General features: G+C 41.1%; 1 protein-coding gene across 1 annotated transcript in view; it reads left to right on the forward strand.

Annotated features, from left to right (window-relative positions):
• Window positions 1-12,987, forward strand: part of pdzd2 (PDZ domain containing 2) — a 274,116-nt gene that overhangs the window by 194,235 nt on the left and 66,894 nt on the right. Inside the window, exons 14-15 of the mRNA XM_078395102.1 lie at window positions 2,291-2,408; window positions 5,397-5,529. Of these exons, the coding sequence (XP_078251228.1) occupies window positions 2,291-2,408; window positions 5,397-5,529 (251 nt within the window). The remainder of the gene's footprint in view (window positions 1-2,290; window positions 2,409-5,396; window positions 5,530-12,987) is intronic.

Below are 12,987 nucleotides of genomic sequence, written 5' to 3' on the forward strand. Positions count from 1 at the left end.
CGTTAGACACAAAATGCTGGAGTAACTCAGGTTGTCAGGCCATTTACGGAGAAAATGGATATGTGATGTTTTGGGCTGAAGAAGGGTCCCGACCTGAAACGTAACCTATCCATTTTCTCCAGAGAAAATATGCAGTCCCTTTTTATTATACATTATTAAACTCAGTGTTTTGTTCTTAAAATTCCTAATGAACACCGAATTAGTAAAAGTTGTTTTGCACAACCTGATCCAATCAGGTATTCTGCAGCCTTTATTTACTCTCAGTCCTTCTCAACTTTTCACCAAATCCCAAAAGTGGTGAGAGAAAAAAGCCTAATGCCCTCCTGAATAAAATTCAGGAGAATTATTTTACAATCTATAGGCCATAAATGTGTCCATTCCATTATTTTCTGGGGCAGGTTGGGCAACTATCCTGCTCTTAAGAAGATGGTCAGGAAATAGTTTCCTCAGAGTCATAAGGAATAGGAGAAGAATTAGGCCATTCGGCCCATCAAGTCTACTCCGCCATTCAATCATGGCTGATGTATCCCTCCTACCCCCATTCTCCTGCCTTTTCCCCATAACCTCTGACACCTGGACATCTGCTTTAAAAAATATCCACTGACTTGGCCTCCACTGCCTTGTGTCTCCCCGATTATAATCCCCCTCCCCAACCCACTTCCTATTTTTTGTCATTTCATCCTCCTCTCCAATCCCAAGATTTGATCTTTCTGTCCAAAACCAGCAATCCTTTGTATCAAGTCAACTGCCACGTTGAAAATGGCAAACAATGGCGAATGAGACCCATCCATTAATTTCAGTATGACATCCAATATTTCCAGGTTACCACTACTGCTAAAATCTGATCGATCTTACTCCCTCTAAATATTGACACCAATGATTATTCAAAGAAAATACGTTTTTTTTTAATGAGCTTACCCCAATCGGAGAGATTAATAAAACAAGGTGACATTCCAGTGGCATCTTCTGATTTCAATATCCCTTACTATGTTTCAGGACCTTAACTGGACTCAGTACTCTAAACAAAGAATTCCAAATTTGTACAATATTGCTAAGAGTACATTCTAACACCCTACTTGCTGTCATGTCCATCTCATTTCATGTTGTTTATAAAATAAAGTTTACTTTGACGACTTATAATACTGTACATTGTAAACATGTCTGAAATGACACAGACTTAAACATACTGATTCACTGACAAGGCCATATATCACACATGGATCCAGTACATTTAAATTGGCTTTCATCCAATTTAATCGGATATATTTCATCCATGTAATTAAATGCTGCTCACATTCATTATGCCTTCATCCAAAACATTGGTAAAATGTTGAATATAATCAGCACATTCAGCTTAGGGACTCCATCTGCAAGTGAATCCTATACAAAGCAACTTCCATTGAATACTACCTTCTGTCCCCAAGAATGTAACCATGTTTATATTCTGCCATTCATCAACTCACTAATTCCACAGGCTTGGTCTATTAAAATATGTCCACTCTTATGAAAGCCCATCAACCTGAAATGTGAACTCAGTTTCTTTCTCCACAGATGCTACCTGACTTGCTGAGTATTCCTTTCAGTCGCTGCTTAACTTTCAGATTTTCCTTTCTGCATTATTTTGCTTTTAGTTTAAAACATTGTTTCGCTGGATGGTATATATTTTCAGGATGCAAAATAAGTTTATTTCAATGAAGTACTTTCTTCTTTTGCTTTGTGACTTGCAAAGAAAAGGACAAATGTAAAGAATACTTTTGTACAACTGTTTAGTATGAAGGATGAGAGACAACTTCCTGCAATACCAACATTATAGGATATGCGGCAGTTCAAAATGTTTAACTTTGCTTAATGAGTTGACAATGTTTAATGTATTTTAAATTAAACCGAACATCACAGGTGGGAATTGGGTTAGAACCAATACGAAATTATGGCAATTCTTGCTGAATGCTTTTAAAATTATGTTTATGGTATCCAGTGGCTAATCTGTGCTACATTAAATCTACTGTGAGTTACCTAAACTAAACTGCCGGGTCCCCTTTTAACCTGCTACCTGTGTATTGTTTTATTTGGATAACGGCAATGTGGAAGGAGGGGGGGTGAGGGGGGAGGACAATGGAGGACTCGGAGTTAGGGAGGTGGGGGGGGGGGGGGGACAGAAGGAGGAGCCGGCGTGCTTTGTAACTTTGTCAGCGCCGTAGGTGGCCACTATTTGTATACCTTGGGTATGCAAGCATAGAATTTCACTATGCCTTGTCACATGTGACAATAAAGTATTCCATCCATATTTCAGAGCCTGGAGTCGGGTTGGGGATTGGAGCCTGCTGCCTTACATTAGAGAATGGCACACCAGGAATCTACATCCACAGTCTTGCCCCAGGATCAGTTGCCAAACTGGATAGCAGATTGAGGTGAGTCTTAAACAGTCAAAATGTGTCCCGATGAGTTGTAAAATGTCTATTGCTTTGCTTAAAGGGCTCCTTTCCACAAGTGTCCCACAAACCTGTTGAAGGAGCAGTCAATCAAATCAAATATCAATAAAATTCCAAAACTCATTGTCAAAGCTCTATTTTTATTTTTATCTCCATGTTGAAGCTGCTGACTCTGACATGGGCACAGTTCCATAACAGCTAATCATGGTTGATCCTTGTATGCTTCTCCAAAACAACTTTGCAAATTTCCTATTAGGAATAGGACGTTTATTATTTTCCCTCCCAAGTCCGAGATTGGGGAATATAATTGTATATCTCCATTGCCTCATTGATCAGATGATGTTACATAGCCTGGAAATTGATTGTGCGATCTCAAGGATCCTCCACTTTAGGATCCTACACTCCAGTTCCCTTCACTCTTCCACCATGAGGAAAGTCATCAGTTTCTCTCCACGCTCATGCTGTTGCAAAAGGGAAGGCAGATTCCACCATGATTCCTCAGCTGCACGGAAGCTATTCCTTTCATAGGGTCCGATTATGCTCACTGAATATAAAGAAGGATCTGTATTCCTTTAATACCATCCATGATTCCAGAGCTCAGCAATGAGCGTAGCCACTGCTGTCACAAAGGACATGTAGCAGCCAATGTGCTCATGGTAAACCACCACCAGTAATCTAGTTTGTGGTATTCAAACTGAAGTGTCAATTCGGACAGCAGCCGTGACAACCACTATTAAATATATAGGATCTGATTTATCTCGTCAAGAAAACAATGGAGCCCTGGTTATCCAAAGGCACAGATTCCCACCAAATTACTGAGCCAGTCCATTCAAGGCTTTTTTGCACCTCTGCGCTATTCTGCTGTATCATATTGCACTGTCTCACTCGATTCTTGGTTTGCACTGTCCGTTTTATTTATCATTACTGTGCGTAAACTGTTCCGTGAGCTTCCTGTGAGCAAGGAATTTCATTGCATCCTGGTACATACAGTTTGACAATAAAATAATCTGAATCTTTAGACTAAATTGTTCTAGTGAGTCATTATAATCAATGATATTTGAAATACTATTTTCCCACTGTTGGTGCTGTACGCTAAGAATGTGATGAACCCCCTAAAATTTGTAATTTGATCAATGCTTGCACAATCTCAATCATGAAATTACTAGTTCTATAACAGGGGTGGCACGGTGGTGCATCAGTAGAGTTTGCTGCCTTACAGCGCTTGCAGCACCGGAGATCTGGGTTCGATCCTGTCTACGGGTGCTGTTTGTACATTCTCCCCGTGACCATGTGGGTTTTCTCTGAGATCTTCGGTTTCCTCCCCCATTCCAAAGATGTATAAGTTTGTAAGTTAATTGGCTTGATATAAGTGTAAATTGTCCCTCATGTGTGTAGGTAAGATAGTGTTAATATGCGGGGATCGCTGGTCAATGCGGACTCGGTGGGCCGAAGGTCTTATTTCTGCACTGTAACTCTAAACTAGACTAACTAAATAACGGATTTCTCTGATTTTCTGAAAGATCTCTATTTTCATTGTCTTTTACAATAGTGTTAGGAAGCAGGCTGGATTTTATGGGAAAATCGAGAGGTTCTGCACATGAAGGCAGATGTTTCCTTGTGTAGGTGTCAGTGTTTGAGATACACAAGTTTGTGCTTGCAATCATGGAAATCCCAAACCTGTGGGCAACTGTTTGCTGGAATTTGCCCGAGTACATTAAAGACATTGAACTCCTCCCTGATTCAAGCAACAAATTTTAGCTATATTAACCAAATGTCACCTTTGTCCTTCTGCATGGCCTGTGAAGGGCCAAGGTAGATTTAAGTTAATTTTTGTTTTTTTTAATATTTCAGTCCATTTAAACATTTTTAATTGATTTAAACAATTTAAAATGCACTTGAGAGTTTTGTGACCTTGGGACATCACATTCATAATATGTTGATTACTTTGATGGCTTAAGTTAATTTTTCAGCATTTTTGGGACTTTGTTTTGAACCCATGGAAGTCCTCCCCATTGAGAGCAGAGTCAGCTTTAGGCATTAGGTTACCCTTGAAAGATCTGCACCACGCAAGTCCAGACTCTTTCATCAGTTTAGCAGAGAGCGAGGGCAGCTCAAAAGGAAAGACTTTCATTTTAAACAGTTAAATGTGGGCTGAAGATTTTATGTTATTTTGGTGTTTTCAAATTAATTTTTTCAACTATGTCCAGAGAAACATTTAGAAACTGTTCAACAGGCTGTCAAAAAGTTTATCAGGGTGACCTCGGGTAATGCTACCTGGGGCTCAATCACTTATCATTTTTTGGAACAGCTACAGCATTGTGGCCTGGAGCTTCAGTAAACCTGCCAGGTGGTGAAAAGTTAGTGTCCCTGCAGGGATTATGCAGGGTTTAGAGTGCAGGTGTTGTGAACCTGAGGCACTGGCTGGGTCAAGCACGATCCAGCCTGTTGAACTTGCGTTAACTTTAATAAGAATCCGTCCTTCCTGAAAAATGAAGCATTGTGTTTCAGTCAGAGAATTTTCAATAAATGCAAACTGGATCAAAGATAAGCAATGGAGTGAAGAAATTTGTGCGGAATGTTTACATGATCTCTGGAATTTATCTGTTTCAGGCCTTACATATTTACTTGACTTTACCTGTCAAAATGAGTGTAAGAAATCCAGACTATGTATTTCACTTGCTGTATAGGTCTTGAAAGAACACAGTCAAGAGTAAACAGATTCAGATTTCATTTGATTGGTGTCTTCGTGAAATGCCAGCCTTGAGGAAAAATTCTATAGCATCAAATTACTTATTGAACTGCACATTGTTGTCATTTTGGTAGTGAAGTGCTTAGAAAGAAAGAACTATTTTACGTTCTTATGAATGGGCAAAGCTATATACTTTATAGTGGAACATTATCACTTTTGTTAAGGTCTGGAGCTTGAAGTGGCAAAAATTAATTAATTTGCTTTGCCTTTCATTGCAGCCGAGGTGATCAGATTTTAGAGGTGGACTCAGTGAGTCTGCGACATGCAGCCCTGAGTGAAGCATATGCGATTCTAAGTGAGTGCGGTCCAGGTCCTATCAGCCTTATTATTAGCCGTCATCCAAAGCCAAAGGTAAGGAATGTTATGTAAACAGATAGGCCTAATCAAATAAGTCCTATCTAATGAACTGACATTAAGAGGAAATTGTGTCGGAAGGAACTGCAGATGCTGGTTTACACCGAAGATAGACACAAAATACTGGAGTAACTCAGCGGGTCAGGCCGCATCTCTGGAGAAAAGGATAGGTGATATTTTGTGTCTGAAGAAGGATCTTGATCCAAATCGTCTCCTATTCATTTTCTCCAGAGATGCTGCCTGGCACGCTGAGTTACTCCAGCATTTTGTGTCCATCTTAAGAAGTAATTGTGTGGCCACGTATTCACTCTGCCTGTTACACCAACAAAAGATATTGATCCACAGATTTATTTTTCATGGGAATCGAGAAGAAAAAGTGCTGAGGCCAATATAGTTTACCTACTATCCTGATGGTCACATCCTAACAGAAAGCCACAAGTAACTCAAACTTAAGTTACAATACTGTCAATGTTGTTGTACAATTGTGATGAAATGCATTGAGTGGTTGGTTATGCCGCATATCAACTCGTGCCTTGGTAAAGAAATGAACCCACTACAGTTTGGGTACCACAACAGTAGATCAACAGGTACCACAACAGTAGATCCACTCTGCACTAGACCACAATAACAACACTTACACCAGGCTGTTGTGCATCAACTACAGCTCAACGTTCAACACCATAATCCCCTTCATACTTTTAATCAAACTCTGAGAACCATTCCTCCACTTAACTCTATGTAACTGAATCCTCAACATTGGCAGACTACAACCAGTAGAAATTGGCATCTACAGATCCTTCTCGATACCAATCAATGCAGGAGCACCTCAGGCCTGTGTGCTCAGTCCCTTGCTATGCTGTCTCTACAACAGAGACATCAGTTTGGGGTGGCACATTGGCACAGCGGTGGAGTTGCTGCCTTGTAGCGGTTGCAGCTCCAGAGACATGGGTTCGAAGGGCTTGTTTCCACGCTGCATCTCTAAACTAAACTAAACTAAAACTATACCTATGACTGTGTAGCCAGACACAGCTCTACGCCATTTTTTAATTTGCTTACAATACCATTGTTAATAGTTCAATAATCGGTAATGATAAGTCAGAATACTTACCATTAGGAGTGAAATTGAAAATCTTATTTAAATGTCACAGAACAATAATCTTGTTCTCAGCGACAGCAGGACTAAGGATCTGGTTATTGATTTTGGGGGGAAAGCCAGGGAGCCATGAACCTGTAATTATTAACAGGTCGGCGTGGAAATAGTCCACGGCTTCAGGTTCTTGGGCATGGATATCTCTGAAGATCTGTCCTGGGCCCATGAAAATTGATGCAACCACAAAGAAGGCTCATCAATAACACTACTTCCATAGAAGATTTGGGAGATTAGGTATGTTAAGAAATGCTCTATCAAACTTCTACAGGTATCCAGTAGAGAAGACACTGGTTGCATCTCAGCCTGGTTCAGCAATTTGAATGCCCAAGAATGAATGAGACTCCAGAAAGTGGTAGATACTGTCCGGTCCATCATTGGTATTGACCTCCCCACCATTAAAGTGATCTATAGGATCAGTTAATATCATCAAAGACCCACAACATGCTGGTCACTGTCACTTTCACGACTATCATTGGGAAGAAGGTACAGGAGCCTGGAACCCGTCACCACCAAGTTCAAGAACTTCTTCCCAGCAATCATCAGGCTCTTCAACACAGCACAACACTAACCTCAGCAACTATAATTTTTTTATGGGCTGTGTCTGCTTGCACTATGGACTTTGGGATTTGCTCTATCATGCATACCTAGTGTTATAGATAGTAATTTATCATTATTTTAATTAATATATATGCAATTGTGTGCATTGCATTTACGTGCCTGTTAAGCTATAGCAAGAAATTTATTGTTCCATCATCTTTACATATGACAATCAAACATTCTTGACTGTTTGATTCTGTTGCTGTCAGTTCAGACCCAGAAATATAACTTAATATTGGACATAGTAAGATCTAGAGCAACTTTCTGGTAGAATATTTTAATTGCTCACGAGCCTAAATATTGCCAAGTGAAAAGAGTTATTATTGTTGTCTTTAACTCATTGATGGAATGCACACGGACTAGCTTATTTATTCGTAGCTTGTTTTGTTTGAAGTTCCCTGTCTCTTCCATGTAAATTAAAACCTCTACATCAGATGGGGATCCTGAAGCAACTTATAAAAGAAAATGTTCCAATGCATTTCTGCCAAAAATGGTAATAACTTAAAAACAGCAATGTTTTCTGGAAACTATTTTCAATACTTCTCAGCATAAGCTACATATATTACCTGGATATCTTTATAGCTGGTCATTTTTTCCATCCACTGCACAAGATTCAGATTTTCCAGTCTGGATAAACTATCTCTGCAGATTTTTTACATTCTGTTATTGAATAGTTCAATTTAGATTGCACAGTAACCTATTTTAAGGTCCAGCTGGAATATTGTTTAAATGCTGTAGCTACGCATAGTTCTTCAGTGCTCTCATAACTATAAATGCTGCCATGACTTCATTGGGACTAGTTTAATCTAACTGCACCATTTCCAAATATTTGAAGCTGTCCAAAAAATAACCGCAAACTTTAGTATCAATCCATTTAGTACCTAATCTCAGTTATTCTGAGCGGGAACACTCCCAATAAAAGATTACGTCATTCCCCAATGTGAAAGACAAAATCAGAGGATCCAAATATAGGCAGTCCCTTTTCTGATTACCAGCTATGGAGACGTGGATGATAGTTTGGAAAATACTTTCAACAAATCTTGCCAGTCTATTGAGAAATCGAAACCACCGATGAGGATTATAGAAGAAGAACCAATGTTGCAAATAATGATTGCAAAATAATTTCTAGTTTTAATGTGTTAGCCGCTTCAATTTTTCATTTTGAAGGCATTAGATTGAGAAATCCACAATTCAGTACAAGGATTTGAGAACATACTGGAGCCTAAGAAAGCATATTTTAAGACACATTGTCTTGCATTTCATTGAGGCTAGGAGATTATGTAGGGATCTGGGAAGACATAAAATATTTAAAGGATTAAGTATTAAAAAAGTATTTCCTCTGATTGGGCAAACTAGAATAAGGAGACATAATTTAAAATTATAGATAGGCCATTAGGGAACAGAAATGAAAGAGTTTTTGCACAAAAAGAATAGCAGTAGTTTTTAACTGAAATGCATGGAACCCATGGAAGTTAGGAAATTAGACCATTCAAAACAGAAAAGAGTGGTTTTTATTATTTAGAACATTCAGAGGTTTGGGTCAAACAGGGGAAGGTGGAATTGAGGAATTAACCTGATGTGACTTAATTGAATAATGGAAAAAAGATCTGTGTAGGAGCCATTTTGCAGTTATTAGTTATTTTTGCTTATTAATATTATTACCTTATATTCTGCTGTAGTCTGGACACTAGAGTTAATGCAATGCTTACGTAGGGGCTGGGCAGAGCCAGAGTACGGGCAGTTGGGTACGTGCTGGCAGAGTGTGTGAGCTGGGAGGTGCTGACAGAGGGTCAGCTAGAAGCTCCGCCAAAAGATTTATCAGCCATGACGTAATCGCCTGTTTTATTAACAAGAAGATTAATACTAACTGTGTCGAAGTTATATCTGGCAACCAGTATCGATCGCATAGACTGTGGTAAGATATGGAATTTTACGTAGCAATTAATAACCAGTCGATGACAAGAGATATGCCCATATGTTTATTGCACCTTCAAATAAAGAAGACTAACTATTAAACGTCAAGGAGGATCTCTGTTATTATTTGTTCGAGTCATTACGCTTATCGCTCACCCGGTCTATGCAAGTGGCAGCTTGGGAGCTGATTGATATAGACGAGAAGCAGGCCGCTACAATCTGAGAGGTTGAATGGCCTAATGTTGTTCTTAATATTTCCATTCAGTACCCATCAAGATAATTGTATGAATTAGGTACTAAGTTCTTCCTACAACAAATGTTTAACCAATTCTTGATGAAATGCAATATGACCAATTGAATTAGAGTGTAATAGACTTTAGACTGTCCCGCCCTGGTGCGGGCATGTTCAGTGGTAGATGGCGGCGGCTCTCCCACTGTTGCTAAACCGCTGTACTCTGGGCAGCGTGGGGAAGGCACTGAGCTGGCTGGGGAGAGATGGGGGGACGGGGGAGCCAAGGGCAGGCCTAGGCCTCGGCCTCCAACAACGCCTGGCCTCAACGCTGCTGCTGCCGCCTTTCCCCTTGGCCCACTTCAGGCTCGCGTTTACCCGGTCACGTCCAGGCCCAGGCTCCAGCTGCTTCCCCCGGCACCAGGCCTGGCTCTCCCACCCCTGAGAGACAGGCGGCCGAGCCCTGCTTAATTAGCCCCAACTGCGCAGGCACCGACGTGTTGGTTCTGCGCATGCGCGGATGCGACAGCCATCTTCCGTAAGTACCAGGTCAACGGAGCCCCAACTGCGCGTGCGTGGTTTTGTAAACTTTAAAATGCGAATAACTTTTGAGGCCAGTGAGTGAGGCAAGATTTAACTGGAACCTGAGGGGCAACTTTTTTCACTCAGAGGGTGGTGGGTATATGGAACGAGCTGGCAAAGGAGGTAGTTGAGGCAAGTTCTATTATAGCATTTAAAAGATACATGGACCGGTACATGGATAGGAAAAGTTTAGATTGATATGGGCGACAAGCAGACAAATGGGACTAGCCCAGATGGGGCATCTTGGTCAACATGGATGAGTTGGGCAAATGGGCCTGTCTCCATGCTGTATGACTCAATATAACAATAGAAACACTGAATATTATAATGCACCAGGTGACGACTTTTCTGAGGTTAACCAATAGGAAGCTTTGATGTACATCTTGAACTATTCCCAATACCTGAACTATTCCCAATTCGAGAGCAGATTTCCGTTGCTTTGGAGTCAAATATCTCTACACTTTTAAAAAAAGAGTTACTTATTGAGCTGAGGCTCTAAAAGGCGCTGGTCAGGCCGCATTTGGAGTACTGTGAGCACATTTGGGCACCATATCTGAGGAAGGATGTACTGGCTCTGGAGAGGATCCAGAGGAGATTTACAAGAATGATTCCAGGAATGAGTGGGTTAGCGTTTGAGCGTTATATGATGAGCGTTTGACAGCACTGAGCCTCTACTCGCTGGAGTTTAGAAGGTTGAGGGGGGGACCTCATTGATACTTACTGAATAATGAAAGGCATAGGAAGAGTGGATGTGGAAAGGATGTTTCCACTGGTGGGAGAGTCTAAAACCAGAGGTCAGAGCCTCAGAATTAAAGGGTGCTCTTTTAGAAAGGAGGCGAGGAGGAACTTCTTTAGTCAGAGGGTAGTAAATCTGTGGAACTCATTGCCACAGAGGGCTGTGGAGGCCAAGACAGTGGATATTTTTAAGGCAGATAAACAGATTCTTGATTAGAACAGGTGTCTAGGGTTATGGGGAAAAGGGAGGAAAATGGGATTAGGCGGCAGAGATCAGCCAAGATTGAATGGTGGAGTGGACTTGATGGGCTGAATGGCCTAATTCTACTCCTATAACTTGTGAACTTGTAAAGTGGCATTACTAGATTAGATAGAGCTGCCTTATTGCTACAACAAATTCTCCAGTGGGCATAAGCAAGAAGCGAATGGCCATCTGTCTTAAAGGGACACAGTCTTCTTTAATACAATTTAGACATTGTGCTGCCATAGAGATAAGCCAGAGTCATTACCTGGGAAAGAATGTTTTTGTGCAGAACATTTTTCAGCATCGTTGTAGTAATCCCAACAACGGAAAACAATCTATTGAAAAAATATTCCTTTAATGCCTCATAGGGTGAAATGGCCTTCCATTATCAATAAAAAAAAGTGAAGCTGCAGTCTTTTTAAAATTTCTGAGCATGAACCACTGTATTTTTAATTTTTTTGACTAAGGTGAAAGGAACTCCTAAATACACGGTCTTGCATAATTTCTGGCAGATTATATTGCGTAGAATCCAAAGAGGCCAGCTGGGAGGAAATAACTTTGAAATCTGATTATTAGCATACCTCCACTCTTCCTATGCCTTTCATTATTCAGTAAGTATCAAAGAGGTCCCCCCCTCAACCTTCTAAACTCCAGCGAGTAGAGACTCAGTGCTGTCAAACACTCATCATATAACGCTCAAACGCTAACCCACTCAAACAAACCATTCAGAAAAATAAGCATGTAACTGTTGGTTCACAAGGGATAATGGATGGCTCAAGTACTGAATAATTAGTCATGCTTTCACATTTCATTCGGCGGGGTTTGTGCAGGTGCCCAAAGTGGTACAATGTTTATTTTTCATAGCTTTACATAAAGATTGTTTGTGAAACTCATTTGCTGCAGGTTTACAGCTGATTTTGCACAAAGTTATCAGTGTAAGTTTGTACCATAGAGTCGGGTTGTAAACCAAACTCTGGATGCTTTTGGTGTTAAAATGGGAATGTGAGGAAAATTACTGGATAGAGTCATGTTTTGAGAATGAGATAGCACTTAACTGTGGCTTTGTGTACATCTTCCACACAGGTGCTGAGGGGCTTCTCAGAGTAGATTGTGCTCTTCAGTTAAGGCATAGGGTGGCTAAACTATGGTAGCTGATACTGGAAACCAATTTGCAATATCCTTACATAAATTGGCATTCTCTTCACGTGTTTGCAACATTTCTGTTGCAGCTTACCCAGGTTTGAACTTGCGAACAAAAAGTATCAGCAAAATATTTTTTCCCGTGATGGAATTTTTTTTCTGTGTTCCTAAGGAGCTGGAAGGAGAGACTTGCCTTGCAGTAAGACTACAAAAACCTATTGTAATTTCTGCTTTAGCACTCCCACAATCGCCACTTCTGCCATCCAGGTAGGTAGGGCAACTAGAATCAGAATAAAATTTTATTGGCCAAGTATGAAAAATGGCGGCGCGCATGGGCGCAGCAGCTTTTGGCTCTCTGATATGGTGTTGTTTGATTGTATGTATAGTGAATGTTGTGTGTGTCAGAACCCGTTACCAAGCAAGATACGCCCACGTCTACAGTAAGGCGGTCTTGCTAAACATTGGACTGCGGTGCCAGACCGATGTTACGAGCACTTTCCACCGAGCTCATGACATCCCGCAGAACATAGCGAGACTACCGGGATCTACCTGGATTGCGGCCGTTCCAGGGAGGCGGCGCAGGCGGCGTTGTGAGCGCAGGAGGAAGCGCGGTTGTCGAGCAGGCCTACCAGCTCGTCTGAGGAAACAGCCACACAAGCCACCGGTACCGAGCATCTTCCTCTCCAATGCCAGGTCCATCGTCCACAAAACAGACGAACTGGAGCTGCTAATCGCTGGAAACTCCAACATCCGCGACTGTTGTGTGATGATCATAACGGAGACTTGGCTACATCCGCTAATCCCGGACGCAGCAGTACAGCAAACAAACAGCAACAGGCTCACCCTGAAGGAGTGCATGTCATT

Source organism: Rhinoraja longicauda, chromosome 1, assembly GCF_053455715.1.
Source record: "Rhinoraja longicauda isolate Sanriku21f chromosome 1, sRhiLon1.1, whole genome shotgun sequence".
Lineage (NCBI taxonomy): Eukaryota > Metazoa > Chordata > Chondrichthyes > Rajiformes > Arhynchobatidae > Rhinoraja > Rhinoraja longicauda.